Source organism: Vidua macroura, chromosome 6 (assembly GCF_024509145.1).
Source record: "Vidua macroura isolate BioBank_ID:100142 chromosome 6, ASM2450914v1, whole genome shotgun sequence".
NCBI classification, from domain to species: Eukaryota; Metazoa; Chordata; class Aves; order Passeriformes; family Viduidae; genus Vidua; species Vidua macroura.
In genome coordinates, this window is record NC_071576.1 from 22,246,260 (window position 1) to 22,269,601 (window position 23,342).

At 44.0% G+C, this 23,342-nt stretch overlaps 1 protein-coding gene across 2 annotated transcripts; it reads left to right on the forward strand.

Annotated features, from left to right (window-relative positions):
- Positions 1–7,160: 7,160 nt before the first annotated feature.
- On the forward strand, positions 7,161–22,730 carry ANGEL1 (angel homolog 1). Of its 2 annotated transcripts, none has more exons than XM_053980335.1 (10): positions 7,161–7,302; positions 9,164–9,763; positions 10,278–10,498; positions 11,076–11,145; positions 11,539–11,972; positions 12,659–12,785; positions 13,628–13,738; positions 14,915–14,984; positions 15,415–15,572; positions 16,406–22,730. In XM_053980335.1, exons 2-10 carry the CDS (start codon positions 9,397–9,399, stop codon positions 16,573–16,575), a joined length of 1,728 nt encoding a protein of 575 aa, XP_053836310.1. In that variant the 5' UTR covers positions 7,161–7,302; positions 9,164–9,396; the 3' UTR covers positions 16,576–22,730. The 2 variants fall into 2 exon arrangements, with proteins under 2 accessions (XP_053836310.1, XP_053836309.1); XM_053980334.1 differs by lacking the exon at positions 7,161–7,302 and adding an exon at positions 7,411–7,482.
- The last annotated feature ends 612 nt before the right edge of the window (positions 22,731–23,342 follow it).

Here is a 23,342-nt window from a genome sequence, read left to right on the forward strand (position 1 = left end):
TTACCCAAAGATGTGAGAGATGCTCCAGAAATTAACTAAGCTCGTCTTGAGGGACTGGTTTTCAGAGATGCTGGAAATTGAGCAGGTCAAATATTTAATCACTTTTAAGTCTAGATTTGTACTGTTAATCTGGGTTCCCATCAGAGACATAGCTGAGAAATTGATTTTGCCCATAGTCCCAGTAGTATTTTCAGGGTGAGAGACTGGAATGAAACACATATTATTTCACTTCTACTGCCATCAGTGTTTGTGTGCATACAACCCCTCAAGAGCTGAAAAACATCGAGGTAGGAAAAATTATCCAAAAGCAAACTGGCAATGGCTTCAGCTCCTGATGTGTCTAGGTCCTTATTAGAGATGTTCTGGAAGAAAATAAGGGAGTATAAGAAGGATGGATCCAAAGAATATATTGGTTTTACTGTCTTCTTGGTGCCCAAGATACCAAGGGAATAATGTAAGATGAGCAATATGAGAAATGTTAGCCAGACAGTAATTAATGTGTAGGTTATAGGTGTATTTAACCCTGTATCCTTCCTAACACAAATAAAGCCCTAGAGTCATCAGTTTCACATAGATCTTTGTCTTCAGTGAACCAAGAGGCATTTTGCCAAGAATCTTTTCTTTCAGTGTAACACAGATCCCATGGCCTATGAAAATGCATTTTGTATATCCCAGTTTTAAACTGAAGGAACACTTCCACCAGTTCATATGTGAACATTTAGCATTATTCCCTTAATCTATTCAGAAAAGTTTCTCCATGTCATATTGGAGAATGAAATTTTCTGACCAAAACATGTTTTTTGTTGGCTAACCATAAATTGAAATGACTTAGTCATGGTAATTACAGTCACATCTGCTAATGAAGATAACAGTTGCAGACTCACCAGACTACCACTATATGCACACTTCTGCTTTTCAGAAGCTTGTACATTATAAAAGTGTTGCAGCAGAAAATATTATGACTTTCAGAATGTGCATGTTTTTGCCTGGGAACAACAGCTGTTTGGTTAAAATTGGTTTTCTTTCAGAAGATTGAACTTGATGAGCAATAATTTTGACTACAAACTATGTCAGATCAGGTACCAGTTCTTGAAGGGATGGATTCTTTCATAATATCTTTCCTATGCATACAGCTCCTTCTACCAAAATGCAGTTGTCTTCAAACTCTAATTGTGTAATGGTTGTGTTGGACTGGGAAGATAGAAAGATAAACAAAGACATACAGGAGTCCCTCCAGCCCTATCTCTGACCCTGTAGGGGTTAGAAGCACTGAGGGCTTGTGTCCCATGGAAGAGCATGAGTTGCTTTTGGTGGTAACTCCATTAAGGGACATCAGTTGCCACACAAAACTTTCATGTGCAGAGGATGAGCAACATTAGAGATGCCCAGGGGTCCTATGTTTTTTTCTCCTACACTGTGTACTCATTGATGACTTCCAGGCCTGAGAGAAGCCTAAAACTCCTATTGTTCTTGAGAACACTGGCCCCACCATTACTGGCTACTCACCACCATAGCACTAACAATTTAGGTCCTAGACCATGGTGGTTCAGATATGTAAGGCTTAGCCAAATTTTGAATCAAGTGTGAGGCAGGCACCACTTCCATCAGCCTGCCTGCTTCCAAGTATATGGCCTCTGTGCCCATAATGTTAGCAAAGCCTTCTCAGGATCTACAGAGAAAAAGTATATTGATGAGTGATGCATTGTGTCCCCCCATCTCTATTAAATAAATTAAACTACTTAATAAAATTAAGTAACACTATGCAACAACAGCACAGCTTTACTCCTTATGCATTATCATTCCCTGGTTCTCCCCATGCCTTTATCCCAGACTTTCAGGAGTAAATGTATCCTCCTTGCTTATCCATTTGTCATCCGGTGACTTGCTGCAGCTTCTTACCAATCTGCAATGTGACTGATTTTTTTTTTCTGTGTGTGATTGAGAACTTTTGACACCAGGTAAAAACTTTTTTGTTCTTAATTTAAGCATGCAGCTGATATTGCCAGTGGAGGTAGGGCAGCTCAGAACATTCTGGCTTACAACCAGCAGAAAGAATCCCAGCTTTTTCATCTTGGCCATTGGGTGTTGTTGACACAGCTGCAGTGAGACATATAGCTGGAGGCTATATTTCCACAAAAACCTGTCATTTGGAATTCCTTTATCAAACCCCATACTTGGAGGTCATATTTCTCCATGCTGTTATATGCATTCAGCAGTCTAACCTCAAGACAAATTCCCATCTCACCAAAGTAATTTTCCAGTTCAGTCTGTAGCCTTCAACAAAATAGTCTTTGTTCTTGTGGTATTATGTTTTTTGACTTTCATTTATAACAAGTTAGAAAGTTCTCTTCCTGAATCATGGATAAATCCTACTGTTAGAAAAATGATTGCAAGACTTGTTTTATCAGATGACTGACTTCATGAGGCAGAAAATAAGAGAAGAGCCACCAGAAAAGACTAGAACGGTTGTGGCAAACCCATTGTGTGCAGACCACAAGTGCTACACTGTTTCATCAGGAGTGCACCAACAGGGATGCAGTCCCATCCCTGGTTTCAGCTGGCTCCTCCTGCTGCTCTATTAACGACTACAGGAGACAATAGGGAACAAAGAAATAGCCCTAGTGTGTAGAAAGCAGTTGAAGAAAAATGTTTGATGTCAAAGGGAGAGCTCTTAAAGGGGAATTCACATTCCCCCTCTCTACCCCCCCCGCCTTTATCAATAGCCAGATTACATGTAGTTGTTAGAATTCTGGCAGGATCATGTCCTTGGTCTCCTTTTTGGATACATACCACTTGGTAGGTACAGCTCTGACAGTATGGAAAGGCTTGTGAGTGCAGATGGTCAGAAAACATTCCGTTTCAACCCCGAGGTCAGTGTCAGGATCTTACGTTGCCTTCTCTGCTGAGGCATTGGCCAGCAAGACAGAGTCCTGAGGCTCACTCATTTTGGACATTTCATTCTGGTCTGCCATGAAGCAGATTCAGTTTGTCAATGCAAGCCTAGCAGAGATGTGACTCCCTGGACATGACAGATTTTCCATTTCTCTTACTGAAGCCCCTCTTCAACATGCTGTGGATACACTCCTGCAACCCTCCTTCGTGCCCAGCACTCCCTGTGCACTACATGCATGTGGTTCTGGCCCCAGTGTGGGGAAGGGCTAACTCTGGGGCTAAGCTCTCCTCAAGTTCTTCAGGCCATGTGCAGGGAACTCACAGTTCTCCCACATTAGGTTCATGTTCCTTCACAAGCTACCTTTCTTCTCTTTCTCAATTTCTGAGCCCACTGGGCAAAGCAATTTTTTATCTTCATCCTGTTTCCCCACAAACATGCAAGCCAAAACCATACCAGCTGCTTCTACCTCTCTTGACCTGACTGACAATTCCCCAGGCACAGGGGCTGACTCTGTGATCACACTCTGGGAATGCTTTGCAGTATACTCGTCCTGCATGGCAGAAGAAAAAGTATTTGAATGCCACTGTATATTGGGATTGAGTGTTAAGTAGACTCACTGGAAGTGATAAAGCTTCTCTTGCCCACAATTCATAGTTTATTTTATAATTATAGAGAAAGAGAATTTAGAAAATTCCCTTTTAAGGGAACAAAATGCATGAAAAAATTATGAAGTGTTATTTTGCCAAAATAATTTCTGGCTAATAGTATAATAGATATTTTTTTTCTACCCTGACTCTTCCTTTCCCTGTCACTGCTTTTACTGCCTTCTTCCCTTACTCTCTTACTTCCCTTTAGAGCTCCAGTCTATTAACCTGTAGTTTTGTACCCTTTCAGGGTGTCACCTAGCAATGATATGGAATGTAGAGCAGTTTAGCTATTTATTCAGACCTACATAGAGAAAAGACTAGCCAGCTGGCACCCACATCATCACACTTCAACCAGATCTGCAGCTGCATCTCCTTTCCTTCTGCCAGATTTTATTTGTCAAATGATAGGTTTACTTGCATTACTCTAATGTGAGAAAGACAAAAGGAAGGGTAAAAATAGGCTTAAATCCCATGTAAAGAAGTCATGAGACAAGTCATGTGCCCAGTACATTAGTCAGTCCCACAGTGTGTGGATCGAGCCTTCTGAGGTAGATTCAGAAATCATTTTGGCACTTCATAAATTGCATAATGTGCTATTTAAATATAGAAAAAACAAGCCTAGAAGAGTTGTCCCACATATGTCCATGCCTTACAGTAATTGCATTATTTAAGAAATAACTGCATATATAACAACAAAGGAAAACAAGAAATTAACATGTAATGACTAAATGACAGGCCAAAGGAGGTTTAGAACTTTGAGAGAAACTGTTATGCTAAGCTAGGAAGTCAGGCCAAAGAGCTGTGAGCAGCCCTGCCACCTGACTCTACTGTGTACAAGCAGAGCCTGAGAGCAGCAGGTTCAGAAAACCCTGCTGTCCCCATGTCCTGCCTGTCCTTCTGGGCAATGAAGAGCTCAAAGAAGATCTGGTCTCAAAAAGATGCTGCGCTCTGACATCTCTTACGGGCAGCAGGGGCAGCTCGGTGGAGTGTCCTGGAAGCTGGTACTGTCAAGTCACCTAATGATTCATTTTGCTTTTTCCAAGCTGCTCCCAGATGGCAGCTCCCATCTCTGGCCACTGGTACCCTGGATCCCTGTTTGCCACCCCTCTTCTCATTGCTGCCTGCCTCGGGGGAGAAGCCTTTCCAGCTGGTGATCAGCCTGGTGCAACCACAGGCCCTCTTCGCTGCTGCTGATTTTTCTTTGGCCATTTCTGACAATTTCTGGAGTGACTTTGCTAGTAAGTAAACCCCGCACCTGCATCCTTCTCAAACTCATTCTCTGTGTCACTATCCGTGAGTCACATATTCATTTGCTTTTTCTCTTCTGTAAATGAAGAGTTCACAGCCACCTCCTAGATCCTGTATGTTTCTCACACCTACACACTAAAAGCACAGCTGCTTGGAGTCAAAACATCTCCAGGAGGAATGGTGCCACTTTTAAGACCTGGGTTCTTGATTTATGCTGCTTATAAACAGGAGAATCCTATGCCTTGTTTGCAGGGGCTGTCCTGGTGTTGTGAAAAAGCCCTGCAGTCTGTGGTTGCCCTGTGCTTAAACATCACCCTTATGTGACCTCACCCGCACTTTCTGACTCCTAAGGGTGACATTCAGTGCCAGAAACCCCATTGTTCTGGGATCCAGTCAGCTCACAATAACTGAGAACAGCTATGGTTTTGGCTGTGGACCTTCCCCCTTTCCCCCCAGATGTATCAAAGAGTCACGCCAGGCCGCTGACAAGTGTTCTTGTCCCCTTAAATTCATGTTCCAATTTGTACAATTTCATGATAAAGTCAGACTGTGGCAGCTTTAGTGTTAAATGAGATGAAGATAGGAATGTATTCACCTTTTTAGTCTGGAACAGATTCAGACTTCCCTACTCCCAAATTCCCAGTATATTCAGTAATAAAGTGTGGCTCGTAAACATGTCAGCACTTAATGGGGCCTTGAATCAAGTACTCACTGATTCCACCAACTACTGTTGGTGCCAAAAAGTGGTTCAGTGCTTATTATTTTACATCTCTTTTACCGAGGACTTTGTGACTTTTCCTAAGGTGCTAAAACCAAAACTGTAACAGAAGAGGCTTTCTGATAAAGGTTGAGCAGAAATAATTCATACACTTAGAAATATTTTTATTTCCCTAAGAATAGGATAATTTTCATGGTTTTATTCCCTTAGGTTCTACATAGACCTCTCAAACAGTCCAGTCATTAGAGAGTGTGGAGGGGTTATATTTGGATAAAAAACAAAATACCACAAAACCCAGTGGAAGGCTTGACCCTGAAGCAGGTGACCATTGTCAGCTTTGATTTTATTGCCAAAATTTGTAAATATTTTTTTAGTGTAGGCCAAACAACTGTGGCTATTTGGCCACAGCTGCTTGCTTGTTTGTAGCACCAGGTAACATTCTTCTCTGATTTCAGTCTGATTATTCTGATGTGGGTTGGGTCTGAAGATCTTTTCTTAGCTCTTTCCTTTTAAGGAACAGGCTGGTTTTAAATGACCCAGTCATGAACTCCTAATGTTTCAGATCCTTCCTCTGGAGAACACCCTCCATTCTCTGACTAGAAACCAATGATGGATTGGTTACTGCAACAGGAGATGGGAGACCACAGTCCAGTGCTTTGTCAGAGACATCTGTGGGATTTGAGACAAGTCCCTGCTTCTATGGCCTGTGGTGTTTTAAAATAGGGATTTGAAAAAGAGTGGTAGGATTATTATTTATATACATTATAACATCATCTCAGACCCTAGCTGAGAACACTCATTGTGCTAATTACTAATGGGAGAAATGGGTCTTAATGTCTTCATAAACAACTCGAGCTGAAAGAACCAATCAGGTTCTGGAAGAATTGCTGTGGGGATTTTAGGAGAAATGGGTGTTAATGTCTTAGAAATGGGCCTTAATGTCTTCATTAATATCAAGCTGCATTTTTTGCAGAATCCAGATAATTTGAGCTTCTAAACTTTAGGGCAACATGTAGTAGGTGGTTTGGGAAGTCTGTACATTCCTCAGCTAATGGGGAAAGGAAGAGGGCAACCTGCAGCCAGGAGTTTAGGATAAAAGGAGAATGTGTCCTCCAAAACTTTGAGAGACACCCCATGGGAGTATGGCCTAGTGGACTTTATCCCTTTACTTGAATAAAGTTGCAAGATTCCTCTGTCTCTTTTGTGAAGACTTCGTTTTTCTTATACAACTGTCTGGATTCAGCATGTGATGGATCTCAACTTGCAAACACCAGACTACTCACGGCCAGGTGAGGACTGATTTTGCAAACCTCCGATGACCTCTCAGCAGCACCGAGTGAGGGCACGCTCCTGCTCTGCTGTCTCCCCCACCCCATGGCCACTGCTGCATAGAGCTTGTGCTTTGCAAAACCTTAGCTATTATCAGTGCTGTTCGAAAAGTCTGTGTAACATCTGGCTTCCCAGGGGACAAAAAAATCATGGAAATTGTCCTGTTTGTATTTCTGGAGAACAGCGGGTGAAAATTTTTGTTTGAAACCACAAATTTCAGGGTGGCGGGGCCATAAAGCAACCTTCACTCAGCCCAGGGTCACAGCTTCTAACCCCTTTAGGCACAGTACGGCTCTGCAGGCCCTCGGCCCCAGCCGCGCTCCTGCCATACAACGGGGCAGGCAGGGCCCCACCCCGGCCGGAGCCGTCCCACTACGGGCCGCGGCCTCCCGGGAGCGGGCGGCCCTGGAGCGGCGCACAGGGAGGGCCAGGCCCGAGCCGGCTGCGAGCCCCGGGGGGCCGACGCGGTGAGTGCCTGGGGCACGCCGGGCTCCGGCGAGCCCGCGCAGTGAGGCCGTAGCTGAGGCGGGGCCGGCGCGGCGGCGGGGCCGGGCTGGGGGCGGTGGAGGCCGGGTCGGGCGGCATGATCGGCACCGTGCTCTGCTACGTGCTGTTGCCGGCGGCGCGGCTCCTCCAGGCCCTCCGAGGTAACCCGGCCCCGGGCGGGCGGCGGCAAAGGCAGGGGGAGCTGCCGGGGGTGGCCCGCAGGGGCGGGGATGTCCCTCGCCATCCCCCGCCCCGGCCTGAGGGGGGTGCGGCCCGGCGGCCGGGGTCGGCGCGGCTGCCCCGGAGCTCCCAAGGCCCTGGACCTGGGCAGATGGAGCGTGGGGCTGCGGGGCCGGGCCGGGGTTGCTGGCCCCGGGCAGCGCGGGGAGCTGCGTGTTTGGGGGAACAGCTGCCGGCTGTTGTGCTGCAGAGGCAGACCGTGCTTTGCGCAGGGGCTCTAGCTCCTGCCCCCAGCTTGCTCTCCAGGCTTGGAGAGATCCTTGGAGATGGGCCTCTCAGAGATCTGTGATCCCCCAAGGACTTGCGGGGGACTTGCGACTTCGTGAATGGACTTACGTTTTCTGTGCGTTGCTATTTCACTTAGTTTCCCTAGATCCTGCTGCTGCTTCACAGTTCCTGATTAGTGAGCTCATGTAAAGCCACGCTCCAGCCTGAACCTGTCCCTGGGCCTGTAGCAACTACTGGACTGGCACACTGTCTTTTTTCATAGTGAGCAGCGAGCTGACTCCACTCAAATTCAGCTCCTATTGTGTATTAACAGGCTCTTGTAGGCACTCATTGTGCCCGGCCAGTGGCATGTGGAAACATTACCTTGGTGCATTGGTATTTTTGACATTAATGAACTTAATTACAAACCAACAGAGAGGAGTATGGTTCTTAAAGCTCCATTTCTGACACATACAGAAAACTTTGACACAAAAGGTATAGTAAAACCATACATGAATGTTGCTGACTCCTGTATGTTACTGCTCTGGCTGACTGACAGGGATGCAGAGAAAAAAAGTGATCTGTAATCAACAGAGATTGCTAGTAGGGACACGTGTCTGTGCAGAATTCATAGTGAAGCGTAAATGCCAACTCTTGTATAGATGGAAGTGAAAGGAATCTCTGTATTTTTCTACTTTACTGCACAAATATTAGTATATTAAATGTTACATTAAAAACAGTTTAAGGTGGTTTTATTTTTTTTGCTACATGTCAGGCATCAGGTGATCTGTAATTCTTACAGGACTTCTTCTGTATATATACTCTCTCTAATCAGGCATATGTTGGTCCCTATGTGTCTTCATTTTTCATCTCTTAGTAACAGAATGGGTTTTTTTCTACAATGGATTCTTGTGATATATTTTACTCTCTTAGCTGACTGCTATTTCTTACATGGTCCCTGGAAAGAAACTTGCTCCAAATGATGATTTGATGACAAGACCTTGGTTTCTTAGCCCATGCACCTGATCAGCTAACTTTTAGAGACTGTGCCTTTACTGAGAGCTGATAGTTTCAACAAGGCCTTTCAGCTTGGCTGTCTGTGCTGCTGCATGAGTTAGAATTGCATTCCCTAGATTTGATAAAGCCATTGCCATTGTGTGCAGTTTCAGTGACTTGGACTAATATAACTGGATTTGGACTGTGGCTTAGCATTCTGGAGGAGGCAGGGGAAGTTATTTAGATTGTAACTGTTTTTCCTCAGAGAAGTAATTCGTTTGGGTTGCCATACTGAATGGTTGTAATGCACATAGTTACAGCAAATGCATTGGAATAAGAAAAGAATGAGTAAGAAAGCATTTCTGGATGTCTTATTTTGATTTTGTTTTTACATGACAGATGCTTTCTTTACCTATCGAAAGAATGTGCTTCTGGCGAAGAGCCCGTCCACCCAGATAGAAGGTGTCTTTGCTGCAACCAGAGGAAGATCAGTCCCAGAAGAGCAAGAAGCCCTTCTCCAGCAGTGGCTGGAGGAAGGAGTAGGGAATTTGCCAGCCAGTGAGAGTGTTCCAGCAGTGAGGAGAGTATCAGTTTCACTCACTAGTGACTGGTTAGAAGGTTCAGAGCTATTGATGACCAGCCTCAGTGATCTGAATACATCTCCAGAAGTCACCCAGTGTGCTGATCAGCAGCACTCAGAGCTAAATGCCTTGGCTTCTTCAGAACTGCAAGATCATGCAGTGTCTGAACTGCCAAGATTACCATCAGAGGAAACAGTGACTGTAGCAGGCAGTGCCCCTTGGGCAGCTGTGGTGCCACAGACAGATCACCAGACAGCTGGCTGTGCTGGTATCAACGTGGAAGTGCTGAATGATGACCCGGCTGTGCTGGCCTGGAGTTTAGCATGTGATGCAGAGATAGTGCCACCAGTGCTCCCAGCCCAGCCCATTCAGGATGCGGTGCCGTTTTATCCTGTCCCAGCAGAGGTGCCCTACCATGGTCAGTGATGGCTCTGAATCTAATGTTTAGTTTGGGATTGGCATTTGTAGTGAATGCGGTCAGGTTATTGTGTCTGGGTTTGCTGTCAGCAAGACATTGATTGCCCCTGCAGAATTGACAGGATCTGCTAGTGAAAACTGTAAAGTGAGTTTTTGCTGAGGAGGGGCTGGTCACAGCTAGTAGTTTCTGTTCTGTGAGACTGTCTGATCTGAATATCAATATATGTTCTTTACTGTTCTCAAATGCTGGCTTTGTACTCTAAAAGGCACTGAAAAGTGGGTCTGGCGTTTCAGTATGCTTGATTCTGGTCATGTGTTATGCCATCCCTACAGACAACTATCCAAAGATATCCAGAAAGAGCATCTGAAAACCAGAGTGGGTGAGGGTTTGCTCAGAGGGTAGAGTACCCTAGCTTAGGGAATGTAAATGGCTGTTTTATGGGTCCCAGGGGAACCAAAGTATTAGCAAGGTACCCAGTGCAGCTGTAACTTTGCTTTTTGTCTCTTGCATATAGAGATCTTATGGAGAGACTGGGAGGATCTTTCTGTCCAACCCTTAAAGCAGGTCTCAAAAAACACTTCCCTCTTTGAATTTCGAGTCATGTCTTACAACATCCTTGCCCAGGACCTGGTGGAGCAGGGTCTTGATCTCTATGTACACTGTGATCCAGACATCCTGAACTGGAACTACCGCCTTCCAAACCTTTTGCAGGAGATCCAGCATTGGGATCCTGATGTAAGTATGACTAAGCCCTCTCTACATCACTGTCACCTGAATTTTAATTCCTTCTTTGATCTAACAATATTAAGAAAAGAAAAAGATGGGGGCAAGTCCTAGGAAGATACTACTTGCTTGGTAACTGGATGCTGATTGGTCTGAGAGTGTTTGAGGACTTTCACAGACCTCACCTGTTTTTGGTGTCTATCTTGCTTTGATTGTAGAAACTAGTCATACTTTGATAGCAGGACTTAACTTCTATAAACAGCAGAAGTAGAGGAAGAAGGACCAGTTTTCTAAGGCAGCACAGGAGGGGAAGCCTGCATAGAAGAGGACTCCATGAATTTCTCTATTCTTTGAGTCCTCTTTGTGAGATGAAGGATCTTTTATCTCATCACTGGAAAACTGAATGATACGCTAATGTGACCCAGAGAGTTAGTGCTTTTCATCTGGAAAGTACAGGACAGAGTTGCGGTGATGACATTTCTGTTTGGAGGGTTGGCATGTGAGTCCACTTTTCCACTTTCTTCCTTCCCCAAAACAAGGTAACTAGCAAATACTTGTGGAGCAAGTGCGATCTCTGCCTTCCTTCCAGGTTCTGTGTCTCCAGGAGGTGCAAGAGAACCATTACTGGGAGCAACTGGAACCAACATTCAAGGAGATGGGTATGTCCTGCTTTTGTGGGTCTGTACATCCAGCTCATGGGACTGGCCGAGCAGTGCTTCCTGCTTAACATCTTCAAAGCAATCAGTTTCAAGAGATCTCTTCCTGTTTGCCAGGTGGCTGCTGGCCCTACTTCTGAAATATCTGCCCAGACCTTTATCCTTTCTTTTGCATTTGATGTCTCTGAGTTGAAAGATAAGAGTAACAAAACAGAGGGCCCTAGAAAGACAAGGAGAGAAGAAATACCCCCAGTGATTAATAATAAAGGGCGATTATTGGAACAGAATTGGGTGTCTTGCTGTACCCAAATGTAGTAGGAACCTTTTCTATACAGACTTGCTGAGCCTGAGGTAGTGACTGGATAAACCTTTTAATAGGTGATGGTTTCTTTTCAGGCTTTGCTTGCTTCTATAAACGGAGAACCGGGACGAAGACCGATGGATGTGCAGTGTGCTATAAGCACAGCAGGTTCCAGCTGATCAGTCTCAGCCCCATAGAATACTTCCGGCCTGGCCTGGACGTCCTTAACCGGGATAATGTGGGCTTGGTGCTGCTGCTGCAGCCTGTGCTCCCAGAAGGTCTAGATGTGAAGGCAGTCAGTCCTTTGTGTGTGGCCAACACTCATGTGTTGTTTAACCCCCGTCGAGGAGATATCAAACTGGCCCAGGTGGCCTTGCTGCTAGCAGAGATTGACAAAATTGCAAGAACTACTGAAGGCAGCTACTGTCCTGTCATCTTGTGTGGAGACCTGAACTCTGTACCTGATTCTCCACTCTACAAATTCATCCGGAATGGTGAACTTTCCTACCATGGGATGCCAGCCTGGAAGGTAGTTGCCAGCCAGAATTGGGATTGGATAGCTCTTTATTGTCTGCTGCTAGAGAAATGCATGGCTGCATTCTTCCTCTTGTGAGGAAATTGTCTTAATACTGAATTAAGTTATTCAGCAGTCTTCCCCAATGTCTCTAGCACTACAGGGGAAAGAAGCAGACAAGTGCGTGCATGTTGTTTCCATCACTGCTCTTTTGGTTTCTCTTGGAGCAGACTTGTGATAATAGACCGCTTAATGTCAAGTCTTTTTTTTCCTTTCCTGTGGAATTTTTGTACCTGTGTGACTGGAAGTGTAGGGAAATGCAATTCCACCAAGACTTACTGAAATTTTTTGTGGATGTTTGTTCTAAAAAAAGTTTGAAGTGGGTACTTATGCTAGAGTCTCTTGTGGTTGTCTTACTGTGTGTCTGTGATCAAATATACGGTTATCATTCAAGCTAAATCATCACTTCAATAAGATACCTGTAAAGTATCTTGTCAGGTGACTTTTAGCTAATTGTATCTGTCCTCTACAGCTGAAGGTTTATTATACCTTTACCATACTCTGAATAGCTTAGTTCATGCCTTTCTAAGAGGGCATTCTCCTGTCTTGATCTTGGCAAGTGTATATATGTACATTGTCTATAGCTTGCACATCTGCTCTGTGCTACTGATGGTTGCTCTCCTTTCCTGGCCTTCTTGCAGGTGTCTGGTCAGGAAGACTTTTCCCAACAGTTGTATTCACGGAAGCTGCTGGCTCCACTGTGGCCAAGTTCACTGGGTGTTACAGACAAGTGCCAGTATGTCACCCTGTGTCAGCCAAAGAAACCTGGTGAGCTCCAATATGCACTGACAATATGAGTTTGCTGAGGATGGGCAGTTTGTGGGCCTTGCTGTCTCTGTGAGTAGCTTGGGCACATGCTGCATGAGGCACTTGACAAAAAAATTCTCTCCTCCTACTTTGTATATGAATTAAATACAATTTTTTTCCAGAACCTATTGCATTTCTGCTATTTTCTTTCTCTAGTCAGGACCTGAATGTTCCTCTACCAGTAACACTTACTCTACGTGTCTCTTTCATATTCCCAGACTTATGCTTCTGTGCAGTTGTAAACTGTGTTCAACAGGCACTGCTTTAATCTCCGGGTGCTTGGGGTGTGGTTTTGGATAGTACTTGCAAACCACTGTAAAGAAATCATTCCTAAGACCCAGTTAGAATCATGTCTGTCATCTGCACCAATAGAGAGAATTTAAAAAATGGAGCCCACACAAAATAGCTTTTGTGAAAATCTTGAATGTAGAACTTGTATTCAACCTGATCTCCAGAAATGTTTTTCTCAGCAGACATTTCCTGGAGTTGCAGACTAACTGATCTATCTGCTCAAAAGTCCCTTGAACTTTTGGTGTCTCAGAGAAGACATTCTTACTTTGTGCCAAAAATGACTGTTGCATTTGAGGGATAGCAATAGCGGTGCTCTGTTCTACACATCTGTTCTACATGTAGGTTATTAGGTGATTTATATTCTCATGGTATCAGAGCGCTTGGGCACAAAAGCCTCTCTCAAACTAAAGAGCTCTAAGAGGCCCAAAGGTCTAAAATATAGGTAGGTGTTCCCTGGAGGTGTGACTTTGCTGCAGTTACTTTCTTCTTTTAATTTTTACTTTTCTTTGCAGGGAGACGTGAATACAGCCGTGACTTCCTGCTGCAGTTCCGCTTTTGCGATGTTGCCTGTGAACGACCACCACAGCTGGTCCTCCTGGAAGGTGTGACAGATGCTAAACCAGGTATTAATGGGAGACTTTTCAACTTGTCACTCTCCTAGCTCAATGGAGCCTCTCCTCTGAGGACAGACTGAGAGAGTTTGGACTGGAGAAGAGAAGGCTCCACTGAGGCTTCATTGTGGCCTTCCAGTACTTAAAGTGGGCTTATAAAAAAAGACGGAGAGTGACTATTTACACAGGTATATAGTGATGGGACAAGGGAAATTAGTTTTAAAGTTCCTAAAATTCTTTACATAGAGCGTAGTAAGGCATTGGGCCAGGTTGCCCAGAGAAGTTGTGGATGCCACATCCCTGAAAAATGTTCAAGGTCAGGTTGTATGGGGCCATAGGCAGCCTGATATAGTGGGTGACATCCTTGCCCATGGGATGGAGGGATGGAACTGGGTGATCTTTAAGGTCCCTTCCAACCCAGGCTGTTCTATAACTGTATGATTCTATGATTTCAAGGAAAGCATGAGGTGGAGGTGATGCCTGGTGAGGAAAGGGAAAGGCAGGAGGGTGTCTTCTGTGACTGTGATTAGATTCCATGAGAGCTCAGAGAAGTACACTTTCTTCCATCACACACACTGACTGTGTTCCTTGAGATGCACTGAGATTCAGCTTCTTGAAGTTGTTTCTTATAAACTTCTTTTAAGCTGAAACACATATGTATATTTCTTTTTTCTGCTTCAAGATTTTGGTGGCAGAGAACAACCTGAAGACTGTAATGATACATGAAGGTCGCAATATAGATGTCTCTGGAAGCTGGTACCCAGTAGACATTCCTGCACCTCTGGGCCTTGTGGCATGGCTGGTTCTGCTTTCTCTATTTCTGTTCTGCCTTTCTAGACACCCTTTGAGTAAGCTGTAGGCTAAAACAAGCAAACTTTCTTTTGAGAGCAAAGCATGAAATACCCTGGACTTTGGTAATATTAAATGCTTTAAGGACATGTCCTCAGCAGGACAGAATATGACTTCTCAGTTGTTTGCACTGATCTGCTCTAGGGATGTTCCTGTTAGTCTTACAGCTTGTGTTTCCTTTGGATATTTTCCTTTATGATGTTCATGACTGGAAGCTATCTGCTCTTCTTGGGCAAAAGAAGATTCATTTGGTTTCAGGAGAAGCTTCTCAGACTTGGGATGAGCAGCCTGTTCTGGGATCTGTGTAGGTCTGGCTGGAATTTCTTTGCTCCTTTGCAGACCGCCCTGCACACTGGCCCAAGCCTGCTGCCATGGTGAAAGACCCTGATCCCCAGCCATTCATCCCAAGGTAACTTGCTGCACCTTCAATGGCCACAGTCTTCAAACTCAGTCTTGTTTTTCTGAGCCCTGGAAATCTGGCTGAAGTAAAGACTGAAGTAAATGTGAGAGTGAAAGAGAGTATGGAGGGCTGTCTGGAAGAGCTAGGTCCACCCAGGATTGTCCCAGCAGCTGGATGCTGCTCTGTAAGCATTGTGTTGGTGAGATTGAGAATGAAGGGCATAAGCATATACAGGACTGGGTATTGAAGACAAAGGAAATTCACAGTATGTCTTGCTTTGGTGTAAGTGGAGTGAATAGTTCTGAAAGATTTTATGCGCCTACAAAGTAGGAGTAGTTTAGATAGTTGCATCAGCAAGGGAACATTCAGCTGTGACTGCAGAACCAAAAAGGCATAATTCTCTTTCCTTTCTTGGTAAACAGTGACTGTTTGTATGCAGGTGTTCAGGTGTTATCCAGCATGGCCTCAACCTGACCTCTGTCTACAGCCACTTCTTGCCACAGAGAGGACGCCCAGAGGTCACAACAATGCCCATGGGGCTTGGAGCCACTGTTGATTACATTTTCTACTCAGCAGAGCCTGTGGAGAGCAAGGCAGGTGAGTGTGGCAGTGCAGGGCTTATCCCTGTGTCTTTGGAAGAGGACTGTGAGACAGGCCAGATGGGCAGTGCATTTCATTAAGCTGGTGGATCTACAGGATCTGTCTTTGAAATAATACACAAGGTGGAAGTAACATTTGCTCATGTACCATGAGAAGACACTGTTTATCTTTGCTGTGAAGAAATGAGGCTGCTTACGTTCACATAGACTTCTGAGGAAGCTAGAACAGAATAGATTCTTTTCTTCTGTATAAATATCTCACTTGTGCTCCTGGTAACAGGCAGTGCTGGGTCCTGAGTTCAAGGCTTGGACTTCTGGTCTGTCTGAGACCACATACTGTTCTTGGAAGGAGGTGGCTCTGGTTCTTTTTCAGTGGCACCTTCTCTCTGCTGCCTGAAACAGGAGTTCTGTTGATGAACAACTGCATGTAAATGCATCCAGGAACTCTCTTGGAGCTCATTTGGGTCACATCAGAATCAAGTTTGGGGAACAGGTTAGGAATGAATAGATTAATTCCTCCTCGGGGGAAAATCTGAAGCTATTGCTAGGCCACAGTTCAAGAAAGGTACTTCTCATATAAGCAACTACCTGGTGAATTTAGTGTATTCTTGCTTCCTATGCCTGCAAGTATATGAAACCGTGAACAGCAGTATTGTAGGATGCTCACTGCTTTCACATCTAGGCTCAAAGGTGCATGTAGTGTTTGTGCAGGCTGTCTTCATTTATCAGGGAAAGAACAGGAAAGGATTGACAAGCATCCCTTTGTGAGTGTGCAGAGTTAATTTGTGGTGCCAGTCTCTGGCTGATGTTTCTTCCCATTTCCTTTGTCAGGTCGCAGGCTGTACAAGGATGGAGCCCTGAAGCTGCTTGGCCGTCTTTCCCTTCTCTCTGAAGATGTCCTCTTGATGGCAAATGGCTTACCAAATCCTTTTTGTTCATCTGATCATCTCTGCCTGCTGGCTAGCTTCGGCTTGGAGATCTCCAGCCTCAGAGAGAGTTAGTGTTGGTTCCCCTTCCCTAAAGAAAAGTTGTTCTGAATACAGCAGTGGAGACTCTGGATTGCACAACCTGCTTGCAAGAAAATAATTTTCTTTGTGATGCCCTGAAAGTCCTTTTCTCCCCTCACACCCTCACTAAACACAGGGATGGAAGAGTTGGAGTGCTTTTTGCATTGGTATTTTCTGCATCTCTGCAAACCTGAGCTGTGTTCCCAGTGGGATGCCAGGTGCATTCAGGCATTAGCATCTCTTAAAGAGATTCTTGTTCCACTGCCTTGTTTAGCAGGTGTTCTTGTGCTGCAGGAACCAACATAATGCCCTTGTTTATTTGTCCCTGTGTAAGATTTTCAAGGAGCTGGAAAAGAGAGGGACAGTGCTATCTGCTTTTGGTTAGCTTAATTGCTACCAAGGAGCATGGAATGTATAAGCCAGTACTCTTTCACACCAAAACAATAGTTCTTCTAATTTCTCAGTAATAATTCAGTACTTTGCGTTGTTGTGTTGCCTTTTAGATTTGATCTGCTAAGTGCTTAGAAATGTCTTTTACTTAATAATCTGTAAGGGCTTACTTGATGACAGGAGGGTTTGTGTGGTGTAACAGTTTCTAAAGAAACTGCTTGCTGTGACTGATGGACCAGGGAATGGGATTGCCAGGAATGGAACCAAGGATTCTCCAGAGCTGCCTGCAGCAGCTGTAGAACTGCAGCAAGAGCCTAGAGACATTGGGGAAGGCTTCCTTCCTTTCTAGCAGTCTCAGAATGGTACTTAATATGTCATTTTTAGCAAAAATATTTAGGATCCTCCCAGTGAATATCCTGTGGAAAAAATTACCCCCTAAGTCATGATAACCCCAGAAGGCTATAACTCTGGTTGTCCCAAAAGAGAGATGAAAATGGAAGGCATGTGAGAGTCAGCAGAGCCATCAGATGGAAGAGCTGATCTTGTCACTTGCCCTGTTCTTTGTGCACTCCCTATTGCATTCAGCCTCCAGGGGTCGATGGCCAACCTCTAGTATCCATCTCCTGTGCCAGACTGAAGTCTTGCTGCATCTTTCTTCTGCATCCAGCCATGTTTAGGTGTAGATAGAACCCTTAGGATCAACTCCTGTCTCTTGACATGCGTTGGGAGGAAGGGGAAGGCTGTGTAACTTGGAGCCAGACTGCAGTCACTTGGATCCCAGCATACCGTTGGTGTCCTATTGGTGTGCTTTTGTAAGCAGTGGCTTGGCCAGTACAAAAGCAGTCGAGCCTGTACCTAGAGTAAATTCCCCAGTTCAGCCTGACATTTGGTGCTCAGTTTTTCCTCAAGAGATGAAACCAGTCTTGGCAGAAATCAATATTGGTAGAAACATTATCAATCTTCTGTTCACAAACAAGGCAAGAAATCCAGTCCCACCTCAGGTTTTTGCAGGAAGGTACAGGAGACTTGAAACATTGTTTGTTCTTCATGGTCTATATTGAGGGACTTTGATATTTTAAATGTTACTTTCTTTATTGAAAATAAAATCCTTCTAATCTAAGAAAATACCACAAAGTAACTGCGGCACCTTGTATTTCTGGCTGCTGAACCTCTGAAGACTTGCTTGCAAGGTTTTGCTGGCTAAGAGGTGAAAGAGGGCAAATTGGCTACACAAGAAAGTAATGAGGGTTGAAGAGAGGGAAGAAATGAGCCTAATTTAATCTCCCAAGACATCCCTAAATCCCAGAGGTGGCTTCTTTGGCATTGGGCTTGTCTTGCCCCCTCCATCCCCCACCTCCCTCCCCAGAAAGATTTGCATTCAGGAACCCTTGCCCCCCTCCCTAAGAAAGGAATACTGCTGATCTTTTACAGCTCACTTCTGTAAACTACAAAAACAAGGTGGGGGGGAGGGGGAGGGAGTTGTGTTTTGTGCCCTTATGAGCAGGTAAGGACTGCATATTCCCCTCTTGCCCTGCAAGATGGTGTGGTATTTGTCTGGTGTTGTGTGGATGGCTTTTGCTACCATTTGTGAATTTCCCTAAGTGAACAGCAGTCTTGGAGGGGTATGAATTATTTTGCCCTTAGGTAATAGTTCTGGCATGGCACTGGTACATGGGGAGGGATGGATGCAGAGGTGTGCGTTTTTATGACTATCTCACAGTTTGACTGATTTCTGCAAGTACTCTTACTCTGATTTTGTAAGCAGTTGCATTTATAAAGGGAGGGAAGGAAAGGGTGAACTGAGAGCTTTGCTTTCTATCTGGCTCAAAAAGGTTGCCAGAAGGCAGCCTGGTTGCAGATGACTCCTTGCTGTTAACATTGTAATAGGAACCTTAGAAGACACTGAAGGTTTAACAACAACCAACCAAAGGCACCACAAAAAATTCTGTGACACATGGTGTTAGAACTTTAGCTCTCTGCTTCTATTGTAATTGCTGGCTGAGTCTGAGGTCAATTGATGAGGAGGTGTGTGTGTGTGTGTGTGTGTGTGTGTGTGTGTGTGTGTGTGTGTGTGTGAAAGCTGCCCATAGGAGAGCCAGACTGAGCTCTCTTCACACCCATAAGGTGTGCACCATACACCAGCAGATGAACTGGTTGCCCCTGGACTGCCTGAAGCACCCTGCCAGTCCTGTGATATAACTCAGGTGGAGGACCTGTGTTCCAGTATCACAAGTGCTTTTTCCATTTTACATAAACAAAAACCTTGACTTGTGGGCAAATTGCATGGAAGCATCTCAGGGAGGTTTTAAGGTTCCAGCTATACTTTGCTGGAAAATCTAGTGTTGCACAGGTCAAACTAATGCTTTCCCTTTCCATGCATGAAATAATGTGGTATGCACTTGGAATTAAGGTTTTGAACACTGGATATCGAGTCATGTGCAGAGAAACCCCAGGACGATGCCTACAAGTCCCCTTATTCTTATTTCTGGAGGTTATAATGTTCCCAGGGTGGCTTGCAGCTCTCAAAGCCCTGGCTTACACATGCTTTGCTGGGCACTCATAGGTGAAAGTATGGCAGAAATGCAGGACCATTGCTAGTGACTCTATAGAGACACAAAGGCAGAGTTGAAGACTTGATCTCTGTGTTTATTTTGACCACTGTCACAGAAGCTCTGGTATGGACTTTTACAGAGGTGGTCTATTTCAGGAAAATAAAAACCCCTATATTCTAGAGCAATTTGGAGTTAATATCAAATGGATCTGGAGACCTGTGTATGCTTCTTGACTGTGTGGGATTATAGGAGAGGTTTGGATGTGAGGTTGGTAGAAAGTTCCTAACTGTAAAATTGTGACTAGCATATAGTTGGGAGAAAAAGAATGTTTTGTGATGCTTTAAGAACAGCACTCACAGATACAATCAGAGCCTGTGGTAATGAGCTTTGTTATGGGATGCAGAACTGAGATTCTAGATGTAGGTCTTAAAACTGTTTCTGGACCTAAATGCATGATGAGTTTTCATTAACACAGCTTTCTGATGAATTACAGAGGGATCTGTAAATGGTTATGAAAGTAGAACAGCAGTATCTGCAATGCTCAGAAAGGGAAGGTGTCACAGAGGTAATTACCAGCTACATGACCTTAGTAGTGATGTAGAGTTCAGGGAGACTGGGAGAAGTGATGCCAGAGACTGCTGGCAGTGTGTGTATGTTCCCTGTTCACAGCCTCCTAAGCTGCAGGAGCATGCAGCTGTTGAGGCAATCAAGTATTTGACTAAGTATCTTTGCTAAAAAACAGCTTTGTTTGCACCACAGCTGCTAGGCTGTATTTAGTTATTCTATTTAGATAGAAGTTGGACTTCCTTCATTTTCGCAGTTTTAAGTTCATTGCTTCAGGAGGTTGCCCTTCATAATCAGTTTTCCCAATTACATGGGATGTGAGGAGTGGTAAACAATATAATTGCTCTAGCTTCTTTCCTGTTCTTAATAAATGAAACTTGGCTGCTGTTTGAGGTCTTCTTTCTCCATGCCTTTTTCTTATGACTATCTCTCCAGCAGCTGTTCTCCCATGACTACTCTATCCAGTTATCTGAGTTACTGATGTTTATTTTTTCTGCAGCTGTATTTCTTCAGTTAAAAGTTATGGGTGCAATTCTCTAGGGCTAAGTGTTATTATACATGCAACATATAAATGGTGTCAAGATGTAAGGTAGTGAGTTTCCTCACCCCTGAAGAATTAAGTGGGAGGAGTGGGAGCTCTGAAACCACTCAGATGGGAGTAACATATGTTATATAAAACAAAACACCCGAGTTTCAGATTTATTGCTTGTGCTCTATACGCCACCTGCTTTGTGAAGGCAGAACTCTGAAATATACTTGACCTTAGTTTGTCTTCTCTGAGGTGTCTCCTAGAGGTCATAAGAAGTTCAGCATCTCAGTGGATCAAGGTATGAGTCCTGCTCTTAACGATGTGTTGATGATGGTGCTGGCAAGCAGTCTGCAAAGCAGGGTGTTGCTGCAGTCCAATAACTGCTCCCATTGCCACCACCTCAGTATGGAACATTTATTGGATGTACTGTTTAGATATTTGCAGACATATCCACGGGTCATCCAAATGAACCCTTTTGTTGCTTACCTAAAGGGGGAGCACAAAAGGGTTAGTGGGATACCATCTCCTTTCAGGCTTCCTGTTGTGCAGGCTAATTGAATTGCTAGCTGTGACCTCCTTCTTACCAGACTGTAGCTGCCTGGCCTGTATGCACAAGCTGAACTGAATTTACTGCATTGTGTTTTTAAGTATGATACTGAGTTTCTGAAGGAAACTCACCTGTTACAATGATAACCAAGATGACAGATTAAACAGCTGGCATGCCTCTAACTCCTTTTGTCAGCTATACATGGTTTCTCCTGTCAAGGCAAGTTGTCCTCCAGCTTCCACTGAAAATGTCAGTCTTGATGCTATTTTTATTTATTTAAAAATTTATTTATTTTCTTTCAGATTTAGACTGTGCATTCTTGTGCTCTTGTATAATAGCTGTAAAATTTTTGTAACTTTGATAAGACAGCAGCTTTCAAGGTCCAAGTTTGCAAATGGTAGGACTAAGCTAGACACTGGCTTGTGCTACAACAAAAGATGTATTTGTTCCATCCAGTCTTTAATTTCTACATACCAGGAAAAAAAAAAGAAAAAAACAAACAAAAAAAACCAAACAAACAAACAAACAAAAAAAACCCCTTGGCTTCAAGCCTTAACAATTTTGTTAAGTTTTTTGTTATTTTCTTTCTGGATGCAAAGCCTTCTACGTACATTTATTCTATATATTCAGTTATTGGCCAGTGCCTGGAGCTGCTCTTGAACTGGGAGTAGATGAATGCTGTAGTTATTCTATAGTTATTCCTCTCCTCCTTTCCTCCTTTAAAATGAAGTTAGAGATAGGATAGCACTCACTCTGCCAAAATAAAAATAAAATCCAAGAAAACAAACCTGGCTGAGTTAACTTAATTCTGTCATGGCCTGCTATCCACAGCATGTCAAATGCCTTTGCCTGCCATAATCCTGCAGTTGCTGCATGAATGGTGCTTTTAAGGCTCAGTCTCACTCTCTCATGAATGAATTTCTGTGTGCTTTTAGACATGTGAGAGCCTTAAATCTTGGGCCTCTCAGTGTAAAAACTGACAGGTATGGGTTTTTGTTTGTTTCTTGTTTTTTTTTTTTAAGTTTTCTGCTTCGACATGTTGTTTATCCTTCCCACAATAAAGATTTTCCACTTAAGATCCAAGCAACATAATCTCTAACTGACTTGAAAACTAAAACTGCAGGAACAACCTGCAGGGGAAAAGCCTGATGTAAGAGGGAGCAGAAAGTCTGTGGCCACATTGCTGTTCTCACTCCACCCTGATCTATACATCCATAGGGGATATAAGGGTTACCTGATTTAAAGCAAAATCTATAAGGCGTGGAGCAGAGGGTGTTTTCAAGCAAGCAGCTGAAGTAGATGTTTAGAACTGTGCAATTACTTTCCCTCAGGGCAGAAGCAGTTCATATAATTAACTTGGCGAAGATGGACTATTGCATGTGCCTTTCTCTTTGGAGTAACAGGTCAGAGAATGTTTATTCCTTTCCTATACACACTGTAGGCTTGCCTACAGCCTGGCCCTGGTCCCAGCTATTACTCATTTCCCTGGAGAGAAGGGGTATGTTATGCCTGAAAGATGATAGCGTGAATAAAGTTGGATCCCCTTGCTGGGGATCCTTGCACTGAATCTTGCAGCTGACTGTCCTTTATTAACCCAGCATTTGTCTTGAGAAGACTTGGTGAGGTCATTAGTCTGGAAGGTCACTAAACAGACTTTGAAGAGAATTGCTTTTCAGGCCAGGAAGGGAGACTGAATTGTACATTGAAAAGTTGAGCAGTGCCAAGAAGAAGTTTGTATTAACTCTTACAGTGTTTTTGCAGTATTTTAAGAGTGAAATTTTTGATGCTGCCTGCACTGATTTTTTTTCCCATCCAGCCTGACTGATGGCAATTCAAGAGGGAAAACATGAATTCTGGCCTTTGCTAAACAGCCACATATGTGCTTTACTTACTCTGGCAACTGCTTCTGTGTGCACAGACATACTCACCTGTTCAGATGATTAAAGGAGGATGAGGGTTCTTCCATGTCCACTAGTGTAGCAAGTAAAGGACATCTTTACATAATTTGCCTGATACCATCACTCAAGGCTGTCCCTTTGACTTTCAGCTGACATGTAATGGGAAGGTTTAAAGCAAAAAGAAGGACAGTACAGACAACTTGTTTTCTCTGCACAAGCTGAGAGCAGTACAGAGGGAATTTTATTGTGTAAGTGTCAAAGGAAGCAGAAAGAAGTATCAA